Source organism: Mastigoproctus giganteus, chromosome 11 (assembly GCF_048544385.1).
Source record: "Mastigoproctus giganteus isolate SK-2022 chromosome 11, ASM4854438v1, whole genome shotgun sequence".
In the NCBI taxonomy this organism is placed as follows: domain Eukaryota; kingdom Metazoa; phylum Arthropoda; class Arachnida; order Uropygi; family Thelyphonidae; genus Mastigoproctus; species Mastigoproctus giganteus.
In genome coordinates, this window is record NC_143585.1 from 117,629,927 (window position 1) to 117,656,456 (window position 26,530).

Sequence of the window (26,530 nt, forward strand, 5' to 3'; positions counted from 1 at the left end):
CGGAATTCAGCATGCTCAACCCATTCAGGGACTTATACACCTCAATGAGATCACCACGCAGATGCCTAGTCTCCGGCCACTGCAATTTGCAGAACTAAAGCCTCTCTTGGTAAGAGGATCCCTTCATTCCCCTCACCAATCTTGTTGCCCTTCTCTGTACACGCTCAAGCAAATCTACATCCTTCATAAAATGAGGCCTCCAGACCTGTAAGCAGTACTCAAGGCGTGGCCTGACCATTGCCTTATACAGAGGGACAATCACCTCCTTTTCCCTGCTAACACTATTCCTATATATCATTGACAAAACCCCATGACCTGCCCTGGCCACCTGTCTGCATTGCTCAGAAAACTTCTGACTGCACAATTACTCCCAGGTCTTTTTCATTTTCTACCGCCTTAAGTGTAGTACCACACGATACGTTTCTCGGGTTACTTCTACCCATATGCACTACTTTGCATTTGTCAAGGTTAAACTTCAGTTGCCACTTCTTAGCCAATCTACCCAAATTTTCTAGATCCTATTGCAGTAGCACACTGCCATTACCATCATTAACAACCCTGCCAACCTTTGTATCATCTGCAAACTTCAACACTAAACCTTCATCCATATCGTTGATAAATATACAAAACAACAGAGGACCCAACACTGAACCCTGTAGGACTCCACTAATAACATTAGTCCACGAAGAGCAGCACCCATTGATTACCACCCTCTGTCTTCTACCACTCAACCATCCTTTTATCCATTGTAGCAACTTACTCTTAATACCATTCTGCTCCAATTTGTACAATAGTCTTGCATGTGAACAGTGTCAAAAGCTTTCCTGAAATCCAAATATATGATATCAAAATTATTTTTTGCATCCAGTTCCTTTGTAACCACATCATAATATCCTATCAAATTTGTCAGACAAGACTTTCCCTTAACAAACCCATGCTGTGCCTGAATTATTGCTTCAGTCTTGTCTAGATGAACCTGCAATGCATCTTTAACCAGTGACTCCATTTTACCCGGAACAGAAGTTAAACTAACTGGTCTGTAATTACTCGTGTCACCCTTCGATCCCCCTTTGTGAATTGGAGATATATTTGCACATCTCCAGTCCGTGGGGACCTCCCCTGAGTCCAAGAATGCTCTCATAATTATGGCTGAGAGTTTGCTTAGTTGCTTTGCCACCTCCTTTAATATTACTGGATAGATCCCATCCACCCCAGGTGCCTTTCTTATGTTTAACTTCAACAATTTCTCCTCCACTTTGCTCTCAGTTATTACAAAATCATTAAGCACCCTGCTACAATTTGTTAACCTTCTGCCATTTTCAAACCTTAATAACTCCTCATGTGTGAATGTAGATGCAGAATACTCATTCAGTTTGTTTGCTATCTGAGCAGGATCATCAACAATCGGACCATCAATATCAAGTGGACCAATCAGATTCATCCCCTACCTTTTAGAGTTTATATAAGTAAAGAAATCCTTGCTGTTTTTCTTAGCATCTTTTGCCAAAGGTTTCTCGTAATGTGCTTTCGCCTGCCTAACCTTCTTTGTGACCTGATTACAGACTAGCTGATATCTGCCATAGGCTTCTGAGTCACTGGATAATTTATATGCATCCCATGCATTTTTATTCACTTGATAATTTATATGCATCCCATGCATTTTTATTCACTTGATAATTTATATGCATCCCATGCATTTTTATTCTCTGTCACGAGTCTCATTAGTTCATTTGATAACCATTTAGGCCTAAACCTTGAACAGTATTTCTTAATAGGTATGAAACATTTAGTAGCATCCACGATTAATTCCTTGAATGCTTCCCACTTAGACTAATTTTGTCAGATGATCTCACTGTACAGAATTTAAAAACTGTACTCACCTTTACGGAAGCAAAAACCCTTTCCTTTACCCCTGATGGTAATTATATCTTTAAGTAAATCCCACATCAGTACACTGTGATCACTGCCACCTAGTGGTTCCTTTATCTGCAAATTCTTAATACACGAATGATCACTGTTGATAACCAGATCAAGAATATTACCCTCTCTGGTTGTCTCTTGAACATGCTGCTGCAGAAAACAATTATCCAATAAATCCACAAAAGTCTTACTAGTGTGTGAGTGACCAACCCACGAGTTCCAATCAATATCTGGGAAGTTAAAATCTCCCATTATAAGACATTCTGATTTACTAGCTCAGTCTATTTCTCTGTACAATTGTTCATTGTACTCATTCGAGTCATTAGGCCTATAACACACTCCTACTCTTATTTTTGCTTTTGCAGTGCTTATGTCACACCAAACTGACTCAACAGCGCACTGTTTATCTAAAGCAACTGCATGCACTTCTTTTGATTTTATGTTTTTCTTAATTAACAGCATAACACCTCCTTCCTTCCTATCCTGTCTATCCTTTCTGTACACATTGTACTCCCCAAATTCCAGTTCTACATTCATTATATCTGTGTGACACGTCTCTGCTATCCCAACTATATCCGCCTTTGATGTCTTGACTAACACTTCAAATTCATCAAATTTATTTACTATACTTCTAGCATTGGTATACATGTACCTATCCTTATTATTAGTTACCCTAACACATCCCATATACCCACCTGTTTCACGATGACTGCCATCCATCCCGGAAACCCCCAGCACCCCTCGTTCCAGGTCGCTACTTATTCTAATAGAAGTTGTGCAAGAATTATCTTCACCTCTGCCTGCGGCTACTTTTATACTTTTAGTCTGTGAATCCCTCCCCCAAGCTAGCAGTTTTCCTAACACTGTCTCGATAGCATCAGCAAATATTCTTGCACCTTTCTATTTAAGTGTATCTCATCCCTGTAGAAGCAGTCTCTCCTGTTAACAAGCACAGACCACGCCGAAAAAAATTCTACTCCTTGAGCCTTGCACATTCCCTCCAGGGCCAAATTGATTGACAAGGCTCTCATGTATTTCCTCCTATTTGTCTGGACAGAATTGCAGACACTTTCAAATTTAACCCTGACTCACGACTTTTTTGCAACATTAACCTGTACTTGTTAAGTAAATCTGCAGATCTCTTACTCTTAATGTCATTGGTGCCAATGTGTACAACAATATCACCTTTTGTGCCCTTAAAAGATATATGCTTTACAACGTCATCAACTTTTTCCCCTGGCAGACATACCCTGGTCCTGTTCCATCTATCCTTTTTACACAATATATTCCTCCCCTTCTCCCTGACAATAGAGTCACCAGCAATGACAAGTTCCTTTGGGACTAGGGCATTCTGTCTTGAAGATTGCCGCTGTGTTGCCTGATGCCCAGGCGTGAGCTCTGGCATTGAATTGGGCAGCTGAGAGCTTGACGGGCCCCTCATTAATTTCTTCAAGGGCATCTACCCTACACCTTAAGCTCTCATAGATGCCCAGTAGAATGCTGAGTTGATGCCTAATTTCTAGACAGTCTCTGCACCTGGCACACACAAAGACATCCTCCTTGGCTAGATCATGTTCTGTTCCAAACATTTCACAAGTTGCACATTCTTTTAGGCTGTGATGCATTGGAGAATCGCCTCCCTCAGTTCTCCCCCGAGTCACTGCACTCCTGCCACTTTTTGCCCATTGCTTTGCTGCTCTAGTCTGGGGCATGATATTTTAAATTAATAAGATCAATAAATTTAATTAATTAATTGTCAATACTACACTATCTAATAGAATCCTAAATGCAGTGATTTGTATTACGCTATATAATTATACGTTAGAGCTACCCAGTTACCACAATTAAAAATTTGAATTCCCTACTACTCTATACAAAAACAGTGGTTGCAAGATTCAATAAAAATAACAGTTTTACGTATATTAAGTAATAATCTACAAAAACTCTTTATCATAAATTAAAAATAAAAATAGCCAGCATAACTATAACTATTAGACTATGTATAAAATACAATATAAAATAACAATTAGGTAAATAAAAAGGCAAACACATCGCTTTTTCAGAGCCTTTAATTCACAGCTGTAATTTTTAAAGAGAGTCAGTGCCCTCTTGATAAGTCAATGTTAACCTTCAGTTGCCACTTCTCAGCCCATCTGCCTAACTTTTCTAGATCCCATTGCAGTAACATACTGTCTTTACTGTTATTTGATGGAAAACTACAGGAGAAATTAAATGGATTGTACCGGCAATGGTAGGAATGGTTTACCAAAATTAGAAATACAAGAGTTGGAAGGAAAAGTTGGATATACAACAAGAACAGCCTGCCATTTCTCTGGAAACGGTGGCACTGACCCAGGATGCAATTCACAGTACCTTGTGAATTGCATCCTTTTTGTCAAAAACATGACAAAATGACATGTTCTGTCAACAAAACCTTTTGGGTCTTGGTGATGAATTAAGTCCAATGTATACTCTGATGCTTCTAGAAAATTAGGGTTGTCTTGAAGTCTGGCTGAAGTTTTCTCATGATGACATTCTTTATTGCTTCTGCTTATCTGTGAGGATATGTGTGACACAAAAATGAATTCTCCTTATTCATATTCAACTCATCAGCAATTATCGTGAGGGTTAAAGGATGATCTATTCCCACAGTTTTTTGAACTTTCGCAACTCTGTCCTGATTTCAAGAGATCAACAGACAGCCACTTATTGGGTCATCGCGAACACCCTCACATTGCCCTTGAACCACTTGTACTATTCAAACACATTGGTACAACTTAATGTTTCTTCACTGTTCAAACACATTGGTACAACTTAATGTTTCTTCACTGTTCAAACACATTGGTACAACTTAATGTTTCTTTGGGAACATTAAGTTGTACTGTTCAAACACATTGGTACAACTTAATGTTTCTTTGGGAACATTAAGTTGTACTGTTCAAACACATTGGTACAACTTAATGTTGTACAAAACAGTTTTTTTTAACATTTCATACTCTTATTCATTTTATTCATTTCATTTTCTGTTGCAGATTTTTCCAGTTTAATTTGATATTCATTCATTGCTCCATTACATAATCATGACATGGAATATTAATGCTACTAACAAAACTGGTTGTTGCTTGCAACCTGTCAGCTTATTGGACTATCTCCTTACATTCTGTTGGTGGAAGTATGAACTACAACATACTACTTTTGTTTATTTTCAAACTCACTGAACATGACCACGACAGCACCAGTCCAGAAACTTTATTTCCACACCTTATATGCAGAATACCACCTTTGAAGAAATAGGAATCATACAGCGAATAATGAGGACAACTGATATGAGCAGTGTTTGAATCAACTGATAAATGGGTTTCTCTCAAAACCAGCCTGTGCTTGGCAGACTAAGTAGAAATGAACATTGTTGAGATTGTAATTGAGGCCACATATATTTCTGAAATGAACTAAGAAGTGTTTGGGAGGTTTAGATCTTTTCTCCAACAAGTTTGTTTTAGTAGTTTGACTATTCATAATGTATTCACTAGGTAAAGAAAAGGTGGGGGACATGTTGTATGAAGTAATAAAATTTTTGGATATGGTGTACAAACAGCAAGAATATACCTAGCTCTGTGACATAATGTGGTCTGGCAATGCTCCCCACATATACACTTCAGACTCCCTCCAATTGCTATCTGGGATAGTAGAGACAGGATGATTATGTACCCGCTGATCCAGATGCCTCCTAGAGAGTTATCTATAGATTTTGCCCAGTGGACTATCTAGCAGCTGGCATGTTAACACTGTTTTAGAGTTGTATCCTCAAAATGTTAGGTAGATTGGACCTTGCCATGATGCCCATCATAACCTCAAAATACATCATTCATACTGCATGATGAGTATAACTATGTTGCCTTTTATTTACATTTTTATAGGAAAGACTATAGTAAAAAAAAACAAACAACAAAATAACTATTTTCAATGTGGAAATTGGTCAGCTTGTGGAGGAGTTTCCATGTCGATAAACTTCTGTATTTCACGTTCAATACTATTAATAGCCATATTTAAAATAATTTGCTGTTTATCCTCAGATTTCAGATTTATTTATTAATCAGGAAATCTCCTGTGTACGCTTTGAGAAACTAGGCTCTGAACTGCCATGTCCTTTCTGCATGATGAGGTGCTGCATATAATTTCATATATCAAAATTAATTTCTCACTTGTGGAAACACACATCCCTGAAATTTTCATTGGAATTATAATAACTGACGAGTTAAAAAGCTTGGGAACCACTGATATAGTAGCTTTAAATTAAAGGAAGAAAACTATTATTGATACTCCTATTTATAATATATATAATATAAAATAAAAATAATTAATTTTTAAAATATACAAATTTTAATATTAATATAAATTAATAATACTAATTATTTTTTTACTTAGTCTTGTTCCTATAGTTTTGCATTATAATACATATATTTATGGGGTTTTACCCTGTTTTATATGAAACAATAAAAAAAAAATTGTTTTCATTTTTATTTCTTTTAGTTGAGGAGGAAATTCCAGATCACATTAAATCACTTCTTATAGAGCCTATAGCTGTGCCTGAACAGCAGAATGCAGTTAGAACTCCAGTCGAAGAGACACAGTTATCCTTACAATCTTCTCCTCCCCAGTCACCTACTTACCCCTATTCAGATGATGAAGGTAATATTCTTATATTCTTTGGGTCATCAGTTTCAAAACAAAACTTTATAAAACAAATTTGTCTTAAAATAAAAAATACCTTTTTTTTATAATGTAAATTCTTTGTGAGTGGCTCCATTAATACCATCAGTGAAATGTATTTTATTAGAATTAGTAGTGGCAAATGATGCAAGAAAGCAAGCTTATACAGCATCAGCAAAAAAAAAACAAAAAAAATCACACACTTCCCATTCCCTCTAAATGTTTGTCTAGTTCTTCGTTGAATTTATTTAAACTATCAACTTACACAACAACTGATGGAAGCTTGTTCCTGCAATCAACTACCTGCTGGCTATAGGCAAACTTCAGCACATCTATTCTGCAACTGTCCTTCCTCAATGTGAATTTGTATCCCCTTGTGTGCATAGTCTGAGCAAATTATAAATATCTATTGGTGGAAATACGAATTATATTCATATGCAGTATCTTCACAATCGCAGAACTTTGTATCATCGGGTATAAAAAGCCACGTGATGTGCAAATAACTAGCAATTTTTAGAAATTATTATCTGGCCAAGAAATGCTTCACTGCATTGTTTAGAAAACATTTATTATACTGAAATATATATAGAGAGAGCTGGCATTTAAATTTAAATATTGAGGTGTACCATGGTTTAATTTCATGGATCTTCAATTGATTAAAAATAGAGTGACAAGAATACTTGCATTCCAAAAAAAAAAAAATTATTGAAACATTTAACACTTAAATTATAAAAGAGGTTCAGTGCATATTTAGTATTAGTAGTGGCAAATGTTTAAGAAAGCAAGCTTCTAGAGTATCAGCAAAAAAAAAATAATAATAAAAGTATACACGCTGCCCACCAGTCTTCTCCAAGAATTTGTCTGCCTGTTTCTTGAAGACAAATTTCCAACTTCTATCAGCGACCATCCTTCTTTAGTTTGAATATATGCTTCCTCATGCATGCATACTCTCAGCCAGAGGAAGAATGCCATCAGCACTGAGCTTACTCAATCCATTCAAAAACTTAATGAGATTTCTTTGCAAGTGCCTAGTCTCTAGACACTGCAATTTGCAGAATTAAAGCCTTTCTATAAATGAGCACCCTTCACCAATCTCACTGCCCTTCTCTGTACCCATTCCAGCAGATCTACGTCCTTCCTAAAATGAGGCCTCAGACAGAACTCAAGATGCAGCCCAATCATGGCCTTATACAAAGGGATAGTCAACTCCTTATCCCTACTGACAGAGTTCCTGTTTATCATTGACAAAACCTGCATGAGCTGTCCTAGAAGCCTGTCTATGCTGCACAGAGAACTTATATCTAACTACAAAATTACCCCGGATTTTTTTCATTTTCCGCTAAATGGAGTGTAGTACTGCACAGTTAGTATGTTAATCTGAGATTACTACTACTCATTGGCAATACTTTGCATTTGTCAGTGTTACATTGCCATTTCTTAGCCCAACAGCCTAATTTTTCTAGACTTTGTTGAAGTGTTATCTTGATTACTGTCATTAACCTTTGTATTATCTGAAAACTTAGACATACAGTATGTCTAAGTATGCCTGATATACAGTAGGGCCCCACTTTTCGGCTAAGTAATACGGTGGTTTTCAATTATATTCACGTTCATCTTTTTTGGCATGACACGCTCAGCAGCCAAATCTGAGAAGCGCACCATTTTATTGTCAATGATTCAGTCTCCCTACAGCATATGATAGTGTAAACATATTAGGCTTTTATATGCATTTGCAAGTGAAAAAAAATGCTGTGTTCCACTTTTCAGTGATTTTCGCTTTTCGGTGCAGTCTGGAACCTAACTCACCGTATGAGTGGACTCTACAGTACTTCCATCAATATCGTTAAAAATATATTGAAAACAACAGTGGGCTCAGCACTGAACCCTAGGGGGACTCCTTAGCCATTCAAATCCTTAAACACCTCAATCAGATTATCTTGCAGGTGCCTAGTCTGACCAGATGCTGCAGTTTACAGTACTGAAGCCTCCTTTGGTAAGAGCACCCCCCCCTTTTGTTCCACCAACCAATCTCATTGCCCTTCTCTGTACCTGTTCAGCAGCTCTACATTCTTCTTAAACTAGTTCTCCAGATGCAGTACCCAAAATGTGGCCTGACCATTGCCTTATATGATGGGATAATAAAAACTCTTTATCCATGCTATTAAAATTCCTGTATATCATTGAAAAAGTCCCATGTGATGTCCTGGCAGCCTGTCTGCACTGCTCAAAAAACTTCATATTAGATTGCATGATTACCTCAGGTCCTTTTCATTTTCCATATCCTGAGTGTAATAACACACAGTCGATACATTACCCTGGGATTATTACTACCCATATGCAGCACCTTCCATTTGTAAATGTTAAACTTCAATTACCGTTTCTGAGCCAATCTACCTAATTTTTACAGATCTTGTTTCAGCAGTATACCTTCATTACTGTGATTACCCCCCCCCCCCAACCTTTGTATCATCTGCAAACATAGCCATTAAACCCGATATATACTCATCATTATCATTAATAAATACAGAAAACAAGAGTCCAGCAACGAACCCTGGAGGGGGGGCTTCACTAATAACATTAGTCCACAAGAAGCAATGCCCATTGATAACCACTCTGTATTCTCCCACTCAACCATCCCTTTACCCATTCCAGTAATAAGTTGGCCTTAATGTAACATTGTTCCAGTTTGTACAGCAGTAATTTATGTGCATCAGTATCAACATTTTGATATCAAATATCTGAAATTCAGATATGTGATATCAAAATTATTTTTTGCATCCAATTCCTTTGATACTGCGTACTGCACATGTTGAGGGAAGTAGACCATGATATGCTATACTGGTCCACTTTGTCACTGCATCATAATATGGATTCATTTAAAAAAAAGTCTTTTGTGGCCAGTCAGGTTGGCTACACTAGACAGTTCCTTAACAAGTCCATACTGTGACCTCAGTATAATTGCATTTCTGTCTATATGGTCCTGCATTACTTCTTTAAACAGTGACTCGAATATTTTCCCTTCAACAGAAGTTCAGCTAACTAGCCTGTAATTACTCATGTCACCTTTTGATCCCTCTTTGTGAATTGGGGATACATTTGCACATGTCCAGTCTACAGGGACCTCCTCTGAATCCAAGGATGCTCTCATCAACAACCTGAGCAAGATCATCAACAGTTAAACTATTTCTATCAGTTGGTCCAATGTGTTACAACCCTTCCTTCTACTGTTAATATTAGCATAGGAGTCTTTGCTGCTGTTCTTTGCATTCTTTGTCAGAGTCTTGTAATCTGCCTTACTTGCCTGGCCATCTTTGTGACTTGATTACATACTAGTTTATATCTACCATAGGCTTCTGTATCAACTGACAATTATTTTTATTTATTTATTATTATTTTTTTTATTTATTATTATTTTATTATTAGCCATATGGTGCAAGGAAGCCGAGACTTATGCTGCACCAGCAAAAAAAAAAAAAGAAAAGCTGAATTGCCCTGAGAGAGAGAGAGAGAGAGAGAAAGGCAGAAGTAGAAGGAAATCAACAATGTGAGCCCCTGGAAGTTAAAGACAATAGAGCTATCTACCATCCCACAATAAGTGGTCAGAGAGAAAACTGGATATCCGATTAAAATAAACAGCTGGCAAACTATAAGTAAGGAAGCTTATTTAGAAGACCTTTATGCCAGACATGATCAAAGACCTTTTATATGTCAAGAGCAACTTCTTAAGTTTCCCCTTTCCATTTAATTTGTCCATAGATGGGTAATATAAGTATATTACCAGTGGATCGACCAGGACAGAATGCATACTGGATCACAGATCAGATGGAAGGTTTCTAGATAGGAGGATGCCTTTGTGCGTGCTAGGTGTCGAGAAATTAGGTGCCACTCAGCTCTCTGATGGGTGTCCACGAGTGCTTGAGGTGTAGGATAAATGCCCTTGAAAAAAAACCAACATGAGGGGCCCCATCAAGCCCTCAGCTGATATGCATTCCATGCATTTTCATTCTCTATCACAAGTCTCATCAGTTCAGCTGACATCCATTTAGGTTTTAGCCTTGAATAGTATTTCTTAATGCTTCCCATTTAAAATTTGCTGTTGGTCCCACTGTGCCTGATGGACCCACCAAGCCAAAATAATGGCTAAATTCCTACAATGGAATTGTCGTGGATTCTGGCGAAATACTGATGACATCAAGGCCCTCTTGCAAAAGCACGAGACAGTTTGCTTTTGCTTGCGGGAGACTTAGCTAAAGGCAAATGATGACCCCATCATGCATAACATCACAAATTTTTATAGACCTAGAATTGTGGATGGCCCTGCTCATCTTCGTGTGGCTATCCTCGTGTGCAACCAGACCCCAGTTCAACCCTTGCTACTTACAACCGGCATAGAGGCTGTTGCAATTCGCCTTGCAGTGGGATTTTTATTAACCTTTGCTCTATTTATTTGCCACCTGGGACTGACATCTCCCAGAAAGAACTTGATGATCTTGTAATGCAGTTGCCTTCCCCTTTCTTACTTCTTGGGGATTTTAATGGACATAACACCCTGTGATGTGATATAGTGCTAGCATCAATGGAAGGGCACGAGTTATAGACCGCATACTAACTGACAATGACCTCTCCATTCTAAATGTTGGAACAAACACCTTTTTCCACTTGCCTACCCATACATTTTCTGCCATTGATCTTTCTATCTGCTCCCCTTATCTCACTTGGGAAGTGGAGGAGAACCCATATTGAAGTGATCACTTTCCTGTGATAACCTGCTTACACAGTGGGGGACCATGTCTTGGTTTTAGGTTACCACGGTGGAAATTCAATCAGGCTTACTGGAATGCCTTTCAACATCAAGCAAATTTTGAAATCACTGCAATCAGTCAAGACCCTATCAATGGTGCAGTCATGTACATTACAGAAAATATCGTCCATTCAGCCAAAATTGCAATTCTAAAAACATCTACCCGGTTTCCGCCTTTTCCCAAACCATGTGGAATTCACAGTACACAGCAGAAAAAAAGCTTAAAACAAAGCTTGGGGGATATTCCCATGATATCCTACCACTGCCAACCTTATAGCTTTTAAATGCACATGAGCCAAAGCATGCCAAACTTGCCATCAGAGTTAGAAGGAATCATGGATCCGTTTTACGTCATCTATTCCCCAATCTACCAGCACTAAGGTGGTCTAGGATAAAATCCCAAAAATGAAGGGAAAACATACATCTCACCCTTCATCAAACCTAGAATATAATGGATGCACTATTGCAGAGCCAACTGCAAAAGCAATCCTCTTGGAGAAACATTTTCAAATATCGCTGGAATATCTTCCTATTCCCAAGAGTTCCTTGTCCTGAAACATAAATATGAGAAACAGGCACTAAATTTCACACCAAAGGGCCTTTGTCCCTACAATAGGCCATTCACTATGCAGGAACTAAAAAGAGCTTTTACCCTTTATAAGGCAAGTGCTGTTGGACCAGATGGGCATCCATTATGAAATGATTAAGCACCTTTCACCAACATGTATGGATCACCTGCTCCTTTTATATAACAGAATCTATTGTGAAGAGCAGTTCCCAGATTCCTGGCTCATGGCAATTGTTCTTGCCTTTGCAAAGTCGGGAAAGGATCCTAAAATTCCCACTAATTATCGCCCAATCACTTTGACTAGCTGTCTCTGCAAAACCCTGGAGAGAATGGTTAATTTTCGTTTAATATGGTATTTAGAATCAAACAACCTTCTCTCCAGTATCCAGTGTGGCTTCCGAAGGAACCAGTCCACTCTGGTCACCTTATTAGATTGGAAACATCCATCCGGGGTGTTTTCCTTAAACATGAACATTGTTTGTCCCATTCTTTAATATGGAGAAAGCATATGACATGTTAAAAGATTTGTATAGCCTCCACCTTAGAAGGCACTCCCCATTTTTATTAAAAACGTTTTAGCCATTCGGTCTTTCCAAGTTCATCTGAGATTCTTACTCTCATCAATTTTGCCAAGAGGAGGGAGTACTGCAAGGATCACTATTAAGTATCACACTTTTTGTTGTCAAAGTAAATGCCATCATAGAACGGTTTCCTTCAACTGTATACAGCACCATCTATGGTAATGACTTTAACATATTCTCTCAGTCATGAAACATGAGTGTTATTGAAAGACAACTGCAACAAGCCATTGATTGCCTTAATTTGTGGCCATTTGCTAATGGATTCAAGTTCTCACTGCAAAAGATCCTTTTTTTTACATTTTTGTCAAAAGCTGAATCTTCATCTTGAACTTGAATTGAGGCTGGGACAAAATGCTATTCCAGCAGTGCAAGACAAAAAATTCTTGGGACTTGTATTTGTTAAAAAGTTGACCTTTCTGGAACATATCTCAGCTCAGTAGAAAGTGCACGAGAGTACTAAATTTTGTACGTTGTTTCTCCTCTGTGTTGGGGTGCAGACTGATACACCTTAATTACTCATCTACCATGCACTTTTACAATCCAAACCAAATTACGTATCCAAGGTAAATGCTTCAGCCAGAGACAGTGTACTTCAGTGGCTGGACCCTGTCCATCATCAAGTTATCCGTATCGCTACCTCAGCATTTTGAACATCTCCTGTGTAGAGGGTATACATGGAAGCAAGTGAACCACTGCTCTTGCTTTGATGTAAGCAGTTGTCTCTTAATTACACTTTAAAACTGAAATCCCTGCCAGACCATCATATGTGGGTATCAGTTTTTGAGCCACTTTTGGAAAATTTGTACAATGTCTGACAGACTGTCAATCGTCCTTTCGTTATTCACATCCAAGAGCTACTTAGAATTTAACATCACAGTAGACAAGGTTGCCCAAACACCAAAAGCATACCCTTCCTCCCTGGTATGCTCACATTCCAACACCTGACTTTTTCCTTTCACAACTGTGTAAAGTCTCAGACTCCATCTGTCTACCTGCAGCTCTATTCAGCACACTGAGCTGAACACTCAGACTTCCTGCCAGTTTACACAAATGGTTCAAAGTCAGAATCATGTGTCTGCCATTGTCTTTCCAGACACTATTATGTCTCTGCAGATTCTTCCTGAATCCAGCATATACATTGCAGAGCTGCACGATAGAGTTAGCCTTGAATCACATTAATAAATGCCAGTACCAACGGTTTATTTTATATTCTGATTCTTTGAGTGTCATTCAGGCTTTACTGTCGGTGAGATACAACCCTCACCCAATTCTGCCTGAAATTCAGCAGAGGATCTATTTTCTCCATGAACATGAATATGACATCTGCTTCTGCTGGATTCCCAGCCACATTGGGATTAGAGGAAATGATATGGCTGATGCTGCAGCCAAATCAGCAATTCCCACTAATAATTGTTGCCTGTCAGTCCCCCATACAGACTACATAATACCGATACATAAAAAGATTCACTCCCAGTGGCAGGATTCATGGGATAGACAGACCACAAACAAATTATATGATATAAAGCCTGTAATTGGACCGTGGCAGTCTAGTCTGTGCAGTAATCGAAAAGAAAAAGTTGTTCTTGCCCGGATCCGCATAGGACACAGTCATCTGGCCTATTCGTATTTGCTGAGGGCTGATGACCCTCCTAGGTGTGAGTCCTGTGACAAATTTATCCATAAAACAAATTTTAATAGAATGCCTGGATTTTAATGATACACGTTTTACCACTTTTACCCATCTGACTGAGCCTTATACACTCAGTCAGATTTTATCAGACAATGACCACGTGTCAGATATTTAAAAATTTTTACAAACTGTTAATATTTACTGATATATATATATATATATATATATATATATAATTACGAATAATAAAAATTAAAAATAAATAGGATAGGATGGTGAATATATAAAAATATCAGGTAGAAAAAAGAAATAACATGTGTATATAAGCTGTTCTAGGCGGCGTGAGCTCAACCTGGATAAAGCTTAGGACAATAATTATTACGAATAATAAAAATTAAAATTAAAAAAGTCTGATTTGAAGTGCGATAATATGGATTATTTTTATTGTTATGTGTAGAATTTAAATATAGAATTTTAGTGCTAATAATGAAAATACCGTGTATCCTGGTAGCGATATATATGTTGAACAAAGGGTGGAAAAAAGAAAAAGAAAAAGTGTAAAGATATAAAAGGAATGTAACGATATAAAAAGAAACAAAATGCAAATTTTGAAAAAACAACGACCAATATGGAAATAGCATTGCAGTATTTTTCATAACTTTTGTGTCTTCGTCAGAGGTCATCCACCAAAATTATGAAAAAGAACAGCAATACTCTTACTTCTGTTTCTAACATGTTCTGTATGTCAAAGAGCATAATTCGTAATCCTAAGCTTCTTACACGTGCTCTTTGACATACAGAACATGTCAGAAACAGAAGTAAGAGTATTGCTGTTCTTTTTCATAATTTTGGTGGATGACCTCTGACGAAGACACAAAAGTTATGAAAAATACTGCAATGCTATTTCCATATTGGTCGTTGTTTTTTAAAAATTTGCACGTTGTTTTTTCAAAATTTGCATTTTGTTTCTTTTTATATCGTTACATTCCTTTTATATCGTTACACTTTTTCTTTTTTCCACCCTTTGTTCAACACACATATCGCTACCAGGATACACGGTATTTTCATTATTAGCACTACTTAAATTCTATATTTAAATTCTACACATAACAATAAAAATAATCCATATTATCGCACTTCAAATCCGACTTTTTTTAATTTTAATTTTTATTATTCATAATAATTATATATATACACAGTAAAATCTCGTTAATACAAACTCAGTTTATACAAAGTACTCGTTTATATGAAGCACATACCAATTACCCTGCGAAAGGATAGGCTTTTCTATGTACCGTATTTCCCCATGTATAAGACTCACCTTTTTTCGAAAAATGTGTGGTCTAAAAACTGGGTGCGTCTTATACTGTGGTTGTAGATTTTTTTTTACTTGCATTTCCTGCTTTTTTGCGCTTGTTGTCTTTGCGCTCATTGTTTCACACTTGTTACCAGTATATTAGGTTACGTTTTGCCATGTTCTGCCCAGAATTGGCTCAGAAAAGATTTTCTGAGCCATTTCTGGGCAAAACGTTTCAGAAAAGATTTTCCTCCTCCAACTGAGAAAACAATCCGAGACTGGCTACGGGAAGAAGAAACCCTACTGAAAACACCATGGCAGAAGAAGGCCATTAGAGGCAAGTCAGCAAAATGGCCTGATTTAGAGAGGGAATTGAAGATATGGATTGAAGAGCAAAGGGCAATTGGAATTCCTGTGTCCACAAAGATGGTTCAGCATGAGGCAAGAAGAATTGCTGATGATAAAGAAGTTACTGATTTCAAAGGAGGACACAATTGGTGCTTCAGGTTCATGAAACGGAATGGACTAAGCATGCGTACATGCACCAGACTTACCCAAAAGATGCCTGAAAGCTATGAGCAGAAGGTCCTTGAATTTCATCGTTTTGTCATTCAATGTCGAAAGACACATCAGTTTGAGTTGGGACAGATTGCAAATATGGACGAAGTCCCCCTTCAGTTTGATGTCCCAAGTAACAGAACTGTTGATAAGAAGGGGGTGAAAACTGTAACTGTGAAGACAAGTGGACAAGAAAAGAGCCATTTACAGTTGTTCTAGCTTGTTGTGCCGACGGAACCAAGCTGCCTCCTATGCTATGCCGATTTTCAAACGCAAAACAATGCCAAAAGAAGACATTCCTCGAGGAGTGATTGTCCACGTTCATGACAAGGGTTGGATGGATCAGGATGGGATGAAGATCTGGTTTGAGAAAGTTTGGAGCAGGAGACCAGGTGGGCTCTTATGCAAACCTGCCCTATTGGTGCTTGATCAGTTCAGGGCACACACAACAAAAAATACAAAGAAGATTGCTGCAGAGCAAAAAACAAAACTTGCCGTCATACCTGGAGGCTTGACATCCCAGCTCCAACCACTTGATGTCAGCATTAACAAACCCTTCAAAGCAGCCATGAGAGACGAATGGAACCAATGGATGAAGTCTTCTGGGGACAATTTGACACCAGCAGAAAGAGTGAAGAAACCAACTAAAGGAGAAGTTTGTACCTGGGTGAAAAGATCCTGGGATAATATCAAGATTGAGATCATTCTCAAGTCATTTAAGAAGTGTGGCATTTCAAATGCCATAGATGGAACTGAGGATGAGGCAATATATGAAGACAGTGATTCGTCATCAGACACAGATGAGGACAAGCTAATGGATGGGAGTTTTGACAGTGATGAGGAGCTGTATGAATTTTATGATGAATAAAAATTGAGTTCAATAACTTTATGTAATACATTTTTTTTTTCAAATTTCGGGCCCCAAAATTAAGGTGCGTCTTATACATGGGGAAATACGGTAGATATATTCGTTTATTAAAAAATTTGGTTAATATGTATTACAAAGTTCTTTTTCACCCCATGAGAAATAAATATTGTCATTTTGTATGTTTAATACAAATCTTGGCAGAGCGATCAGATTATTGTCCCCGGCCACCTGGCTCCCTACTTCCCAAAGTATGGCACTGACTTGTTAGAAATTAGTTTTGTGTAAACAAAAGCAGTTTATGGTAGCTACAACCTCAAGTGCACTCTGAAAAACATCTTTCTGGGGGATGAGTTTTTAAATTAACAAACGAATAAAAAGTTTTTCTAAGTTGTTTACAAGCACTCCCTCGCTCTCCATGGGAATAAGGTCAATTGCAATTGTTACCCCAGTTGAAAGTCTTTTGCTATCGTGTACAGCAATTTATTTTTGTGCCATTTTATCTGAGCTGATGTCTTTTTAGGAACTCGTGTCTTTAAATTAATTTAAAATTTGTTTATATTAAATCTTATCTAGGAGTGTTATGGCAACAAAACGTAGACAGACAGAACTAAGCCTGGAAATTAAACTAAAAATTATACAAGAAGCTGATAGGATCGAAAGAAGCAAAATGAATATTGCAAAGGAATACAATATCCCTTTATCTACAATACTGAAAAACCAAAAAAGACTTGAAGTGCGTGACACTGGAGCAGCGATGAAAAACAGGAAACAAATTCATGGTGCAAAACAAGAGGAGCTTGAAACAAAACTTTTTGAGTGGTACCAACAAATGCATGCATCTAATTTGCCAATATCAGGTCCAATTTTGCAAGAAATGGCAAATTATCTAGCTGAGTAACATGGGATTAGCGACTTCAAATGCTGCAGTGGCTGGCTCCAAAGATTTAAAGACAGGAGTAATTTGGTTTTGCAAAATGTTTGCAGTGAGTCTGTATTAGTCGGCAAAGAAAAGGCTACAGACTGGTTGCGTTCTGTACAGTCCATCCTTGAAAAATATGTGGCAAAGGATATTTTTAATCTTGATGAGAGAGGTTTATTTTATAATTTTTTGCCAAACAAAACATTTGCTGTTCAAGGAGAGTCTTGTCATGGTGGAAAATTAAGTAAACAAAGACTCACTGTTCTGTTATGCTGCAATTCAGATGGCAGTACAAAACTATGCCCACTTGTGATTGGTATGTTTTCCAAGCAGAGATGTTTTAAAGCAGCTAACCAACTTCCTGTGATTGAGGCCAATAGAAGTGCCTGCCTTGCGGTCAAAATTTTTCAGTCTTGGTTATCAAAGTTGTACAGAATAATGGCTTCAGAAAAAAAGGAACATTTTGATGTTTCTAGACCGTTGTACAGCACATTCTGCCAAGACGCTTAAGTTGACAAATCTATGGCTGTTGTTTTTACCCCCCCAATACCACCAGTTTAATACAACCACTAGATCAAGGCATTATTTATAACCTCAGTAGAGCATACCTTATTGAGCATGCTGCGCTTGATGAGGTACTTGATCAGCAACATAGAAGGAGGGAACATTTGCAGCCAAATTGGAATGTCTCGGATGCTATCCGTAATCTTGTTTTGCTTGGGAAAGAATTACATATAGTGTAATAATCAGCTGCTTCAGAAAGAGTGGATTTGAAATCACGAAAAACATGGTCCAGCAGACGAATGTGATAGCAATAGTGAGGAATGGAGGAATCTGAAGGAGCATTTGGATTTTGTTGGCAAATTTGAAGAGTTTGTGAAAGTGGATGATGAAGTTGCTACCACTGCAATGCCATCATCAGAAGAGCTGCTGGGTACCAAACAAAACGATGATGTTTTTGTTAACAGCGAAAGTGAAGAAGCATGCATACTGCCATCTAAAAAAGAAGCCCAAAATGCATTGAACATAAAGAGAATGTCTTGGCCTGCAGTAACGTTGATAAAGAAACAACTGTTGCATTTGATAATGTATAATGTCTATGCTGTAGTTAAAAATGCATATAAGACAAAAACTGTGCAAACAACATTGGATTCTTTCTTTAAATTAGATTAATTTATTAAAAAGTTAATGGTTTGTCTCCTTTTATATTAAGATTGTAATTCTTTTTACTGTGATACTAAAATATTGTATATATCAAAATATATACTGTGCAATATTTTAATTTCCATTAATATTGCTTTTCTCTTAGTTTATCTTACAAATAAAATAAAATCTTTAAAAAATATGTTATTCCTATTATTGTATTGTTAGACAAAGCTTTTTTTTATTTTATTAATTTTTATTTTTGATATTATTATTAGTTTTTATTATTCTTAGATATACAGTATGTACTAAAAAGAAAAAAAAAGAAAAAAAAAAAAGGTAAAACTTTGACACTTTTGGGGGACCTCGTTACTACAAACTTTGTTATTACAAAACTTGAAAATTTAGGTCCCTTGAACTTTGTATTAACGAGATTCCACTGTATTTATATATATATATATTAATATAAAAGAAATAAAATCTCTTAATACCTGAATAACATATAAAAATGACTGAAAAGTAAAATTGTCAGAACGGATTAATGCCATCAGATTAGATTAAACATTACATATGCCTGCGAAAATGTAAGTACAATGTTTCTTTATTTTTAACAATATAGCCAAAGCTTAGTGTATGACCATAACCCACAAGGCACCAAATAGTCACTATAATTAGCGAAGTCATACTAAATCAAATATTAACAAAATAACAAATCAAAAGTATCCTGATGTCGTTACTGCATAAGGCTTACATTGAAAGGCACGTCAACTGGGGCTAGCGCCCCTCAATATATGCCATCAGTAACAACATGAGTCATCTGTTTCTGTGAGTTATATGCCAGTCACGCCTTATTAATACAGTGGATTCCGGTTATTTGGGCCACCGGTTAATCGGGGCAGCCGTTTATTTGGGGCAAATCTTAAAAAACAAAAACCAATCGAGAAAATAGCCAGGGTTTACTTCGCTTAATTGGGACAAAATGCCGTTTAATCGGGGCAGGAGACCTCAGCACTGGAGATTACCCTATGATTGTCTCCGACCGTACCACGTAGTTCGGTCGGATTTTTGGAGGTCACAACCGTAAAACAATAAAAACAATTAGCAGTCACCTGTTTATTGGGCTTTTCTGTTAGTGCAATCTATCATAAACGGACAGTAAACTCGATCTTATTGAATTTGCGATAATACCGGCAGCTGGAATTCTGTGGGTTATTATGGTAAAATGTGTTTACACTTCCATGGAATCTTCAATCATATAAAAAAAATAATTTTCAGAATCTTCTCTTCATTCCTATTTTTAAAGCTTCGTAATTTGTTACTCCGTTCTCACTTGCCCGTGTTGTGTTACTTGCAATTTGTGTGTGCCCTCTTCTTTGTTATTGATTGCTTATCTTTTTACTGTTTTAAATTTCAGCCCCCACCAACAAATGTCAATGAACAGAAATGTCAACTAGTTTAGTTAGTATGTACATATTACAGTACGTATTAATTATTCCGATTATCGCGTATATTCTTCCGATTTTCACGTATCATTTAATTTTTTTAATTGGTAAGGTAATAAAGGGTAAATTTGTGCTTAATATATCTTTACTTTTATAGTCTGTGGATAATATTCCTCCTCTTTTCGCTAATTAGAATCGCTGTTTAATAGAATTAAAATTCAATTCACAAACGTGATCATAATGACCGGCGCCTACTGCACATCGTATAGTGAACGGTACTTTACTATTTTGAGTTCGTCGTAACGTGATTTGATTGTACAGTGAACTAATTGTAAAGGGGTGGGGGTAAATTGTATTTTTAACTATTTACGTGAAACTTCGGATAATTGGGGCAGCCGCTTAATCGGGCCAAAATGCACTAGTCCCGATGTGTCCCAAATAACCGGAATCGACTGTATATACTAAATATAGTGTATATATAATAGCTTATAGATCAAATTTAAGATATAAGTTAAGGTTAGCATAATTTGCTAAACGTGTAGAATGTGACACTCACAATAAAAATATGAATGGCTGCCTGGAAAAATATAACTGCTAGCCCTACAGATAACTTTATTCTTACAATATCAGAATATTTGCACGAGTGTTTCTGTAGCTAAATGGGCAGGAAAAGGGAAAGCTAGGGCATAAGCCAAAGAAATAGGTGAAAGGAGCAGGCAATAGTAATAGTGGTAGCGCCTCAATTTCCCTCAAATTACTCTAATAGACTTTGAGGTATAAAATATAAGAGTTAGATAGCAAATAGATAAAAGTATAGGCAAAGGCAGCAAAATACTTTGGAAATTTACTGGAGGTGTAAATCCCCATCCCTTAGCAGAATTCCTGGTAATTTGTTGTATAAAGAATCTTGTACTATTACAACTAAGATTAAGCAACTTAGATGCATAAATGAACGCCGTAGTAATAGCTAGTATCAGGTACCGCAAGATAATCTTTAGGAAAAAAGCAAAAATTTTACTGATACATTGGTAATATTGAGTATTGAACATTTATTTTTAGTCACTGTGTTTTACTCGATTTCATGTATTTGCCGTTTTTGAGTTGTAACCTTTCTGTAAGGTTACATCGTACTTTTATCCATTTTTATTTTTATGGCCTAGTCGTGGTGTACCATAGCCTTAGTCGCTTTTGCGCCATTAAAATTGAAATCCATCCATTCATCTGGTACCACTGTATAGAATTTAAAATCTGACAAGAAACAAAAACCTTTCACTTTACCCTTTACAGTCTTTAAGTAAACTCTAGATCAGTACAGTACCCAGTAGGTCTTTTACCGGCAGATTCTTAATGCATGAAAATCGCTGCTGATAAGCAAGATCAAGAATACTGCTTTCTCTTGTTGCCTCTCTAACATGCTGCTGTAGAAAACACCCCTCTGTTAAATCCACAAAAGTCTTGCTAGTGTGTGAGTCACCAACCCACAAATTCCAGTCAACATCTGACATCCCCGATTATGAGACATTCTGATTTTCTGGCCCACTATTTCTCTGTATTATAGTTATTTGATGTACTCATTATAGTGATTGTGCATATTGCGTACTCCCCTTATTTTCCTTTTTTCAGTACTTATGTCACACACCAAACTGTCTCAACACTGCACTGACCACCCATGTTGACTGGATGCACTGCCTTAGATTTAATATGCTTCTTAACTAGGATCATTACCCCTCCACCTCTCCTTTCCTGTCTGTCCCTTTATTCCATCCCACATAGGGCACTCTGACCCTATGATTTTGACCCTCTTCACTATCATCCCATTTTACGCTTTCCTGTTCTAGCTTCCCCCCCCCCCCTTAGGACTGTTCCTGGCAAGCTGTCTACGGTTCACCCCTCCTAGAGAACTTTCTGTCTGTACTACACCCAGCTGCCTCCCAAAGGTAAGGACATGCAACATGGGGCCCTATTAGGGGACCCCCAGCTAAATGCTGGAGGAACAACAGGCGAACACAACCCAACACTACACTACACTACACAATCCCCAAACCCCAAACTAAAACTTATACCATCTCTGGCATATCCCTACAATGTCTGCTTTTCATGACTTGATGAGTACTTCAGATTTCTTTACAATGCTTCTAGCATTAGTGCACATGCACCTGTTCTTATTTTTAGTTACTCTAATATAACCCATGTATTTACTTGTTCCATGACAACCCACAGCCAGGGTTGAAATCACCACCACCTTGCTTTTCGGGGTGCTGCATGTTCCAGTAGAAGCAGTGCAAGAATCTTGCACACCTTTCTAATTAAATGTATCCTGTCCCTCCCAGCTGTCCTGTCAAAAAGCATAGACAATGCAGAGAAAATTTCTAATTCATGAAACTTGCCCATTCTCTTCAGGGCTGAATTTATTGACAAGGCTCCAATGTGTACGCCCTCCTATCATGTTTGAGCACAATTACGGAAATTTTCAAATTCATTCATAACACTAATTTTTCCCAACATTAATCTGTACTTGTTAAGTAAGTCCGAAGATCTACTCTTAATATCATTACTGCCAATGTGTACTACAGGGCTGCCACAAGTGGATAGGCGAGGTAAGCGGCAATTCAGGAGTGCGGCAAAAAATTTTTTTGACATATACAAGTCAGACCTCTGTTTAACGAACTTAATTTTTGAAAAATTTTCTATTTAGTGATTTTTTGAAATTTCCCCTAGGTAATTACATTTGTAATAGTTTCAGTAGAACGAAGAAAATTTCCATATAACGAACAGATTATAAGAGACTTTACTGGGAAGGCATTGTTCGCACTTCTGGCCTTTGGGCACTTGAATCAATTAGTGCTGCTGCTAAGTACAAATTAAGAGCCAAAGGGATTCTACCTGTCCCACATACCCAGAAGTCGTGCTGGTCATCTGATTGGTTTTTTTCAATTAGATGGGGTGCCTCCATAGCCAGGTGGGAAGGAGCAGCAGTGCATAACACACGCTTCTTGATTAGACTGGGGTTCGATCCCGTCACCACCAAATATGGAGGATGCGGAAAGGTTGGAATGAACACCACATATTCCTGGAGCAATATCGCCTTATTTGCTAATGCTCCAAATAACAAACAAAACAACATTTAGATGATCAATGCGACTTCCTTTTATTTACCAGTATTCAACACGGCAGGCAAATAATTCATTTGAAATAAATACACAGTACATGAAATTGCAGACATGTTAATTTGCTTATCTGGATCTGTGTTTGATGTTTATATTTTTGCAGTTATAAAACCTTTTCCTTCAAGTTCCCTGCCCTCAGGCAGATTCAGGCCTCCATTGGCACCATGCTTCTCTATCTTGTGCTATACTTTTAATTCCTGCATAATTTCCTCTTATCATCCAATCCATCATGCCAATTCTCCTTCTCCCAACATTCTCTTCCCACACATCTTCCCCTCAGTCCCTTTCCTCTACATGCTTTCTCTTCTCAATACATGTCCTATAAAGTTATATTGTCTCCTTTTTAATTCTTTAATAGCGTTCTCTCTTCTACTTTCCTCAAAATCTCATTACTCACTCTATCCACCCATTTCACTCTTACCATTCTCCTCCACACCCACATCTCGAAAACTTTTAGGCATTTAATCTCCTCTTTCCCAGTGTCCATGTTTCGGAGCCATATAGTACAACAATCCATATTAATGTTTTCACCATTTGTTTTCTTAATTCCTTGAAATTTCTTCTCAATAGTTCTTTTCTATTACTAAATGCCTCTTTGCCTATTGCAATTCTTGTTTTTATTTCTTCCAGGCTTTTTCCATTCCCAAATACCTGTATCTGTCGACCTGTTCCAATATTATTCCATCTAATGTTACGTTGATTCTTCTTCCTGACCTCTTTGAAATTAACATTACCTTTGTTTTATTGCTGTGAATCTTCATATTTTACTGCTTTATTGTGCTGTTCAAGATGTCCAAGGAGCTCTGTAATTCTTCATTATTAGCAATCAATATCTAGTCATCTGCAAATCTTATTGTCTTTATCTTCTTCCATCCTACTTTTACACCTCCTTTCAGCCCTTGTTTGAATTCTTTCATCAGTGTTTTTGCGTAAGAATCAAATAGTACGGGGAACAGGGAACATCCAAGGCCTTACACCCCTACCAATGGGAAATCACAGAATATTTTCAAGAAGATATTCGGCTAATAATATGGTTACTATCATTGGCATTGCCGCTTAGTTTCCAGAAGTAAGCACTGTAAGGAAAAGATGTCATTTCGATTATGAAAGTAGAGGAAGCTATTCGGGATCCTCAACAAAATTTCAAAATTAATTTTTTCTTTAAAATTATGGGCAAAAAAATTTTCTTGTTAACTGAAAGGTTTAGAAATAGGAAAGAACATGTAGAAATATTTAAAATATTTTATAATATTTTTGAATATAAAAAAAATAGTCGTACAAAGATTTCTTAAATCATTACAAAGATTTACATATTAAATTAAGTGACATTGATTGTAATGAGTCTGATATTGATGGTTTACCATTACTGAATAACTTAAGTCCTTCAAATTTATATTCAAGACATTATTCCTCCATCTAAAGTGTTACAATATATTTTTAAAAACAATTTTAAAGATACTTTTCCAAATGTATCAGTTGCATTAAGAATTTATGCAAATGAAGGAAACAAAGGGGTACTCTTACCAAGAAAGGCTTAAGTTCTGCAAATTGCAGCATCTGGAGAGCCTGCAAGGTGATTTCATTAAGATGTATAAGGCCTTGAATGAATTGAGCAGGCTCAATGCTGGTGAGATTCTTCCTCTTGCTCAGATTACAAACCTGAGGGTAAATTCAAATTGAGGAAAAACACTTATAGAATAGATGTTCGGAAATTTGCATTTAGCCAGTGGGTAGTTGAATACTGGAACAAACTTCCATCTATTGTTGTGATAGTTGATAGCTTAAATAAATTCAAGGAAGAACTGGACAAACTTTTGGAGTGGACAGAGAGGTGAATGGGAAATTGTCTCCCCCCCCCCCCTTTTTTTTTTTTTTTTTTTTTGCTTGTTTTCTTGTCTCATATGCCACTACTAATGCCAATGCCAATTTTTCTGACTTTATCAGTTTCAGTTGCCTCAGGTGAATGGAGTTTTTCAAAATTAAAATTACTCAAGAATTATCAACAATGACTCTCTAATTAGGCAATAATTTCAATAGAAAATGATCATTTGGAACAAATAAACATAAATGAAATAATTAATAAATTTGCATCTCTTAAGCAAGGAAACGTAAATTTGTATAATTTTTTTAACATTATAATTTTCCTTTTATTTTATCATTGTGATAGAATACGATCACTGTGATTTAGAATTGACAGTTTATTTCCAGAATTTCAGAATGATTTTGTTATTTTTGTTTGTTTCATTATATTATATATGTGAGATATGTTGTATTTATTTTCTTTTTAAATAAATTAATAAGAATTATTTATGCCTTAATTCATTTTTTAATCCAAATATTTTGGGGCAGCAAATTTGATTTTGCTTACTTGATGTTACATAGGATCACAGCAGCTCTGTGTACAACAATATTACTTCTGTCCCCTTAAAAGATGATATTTACTCTAAGTCATCTACTTGTGCACCTAGCAGTCATAACCCAGTTGTATTCCATGCATTCTTCTTTCATAAAAAATATTTCTCATTTCTCTGATAAAAGGGTCACCAACAATAACCACATCCTGTTACATCATTTGGCAGCATAGTTTCTGTATATTTTGTAGCCGCTGTGTTGAACTACATTGCCCTATGACATGCAGCCAGTGTGTGTGTACAGTTGCAGTATGTTTTCCATAGTGCAACTACTATGGAAAACAAGTTTTAAATAATTTAGTATTTTTTGTAATGCCAGTAGAAGCACATGGTAAAATCAAAAAAGCTTATAGACCTAACTGTAGTACTCTCCTTGATAGTGATGCTTGTTATTATATCATAGTTGGTATTATTATTTATAGTAGTTGCATCAGTACCACCTGTTCATTGTTGAAATGACAAACTAACAAGAGACTGCTGGTGCAACTATGATACACCCTCATATACATTTCCAT

The 26,530-nt window shown here is 36.9% G+C and overlaps 1 protein-coding gene across 7 annotated transcripts in view; it reads left to right on the forward strand.

The window, feature by feature from the left end:
• The window catches only part of LOC150078374 (protein hu-li tai shao-like), a 459,870-nt gene that overhangs the window by 293,210 nt on the left and 140,130 nt on the right, over positions 1–26,530 (forward strand). For all 7 annotated transcript variants that reach the window (XM_090385317.1, XM_090385315.1, XM_090385320.1 and 4 more), the window contains exon 14: positions 6,451–6,609. In XM_090385317.1, coding sequence (XP_090241443.1) covers positions 6,451–6,609 — 159 coding nt within the window. The remainder of the gene's footprint in view (positions 1–6,450; positions 6,610–26,530) is intronic.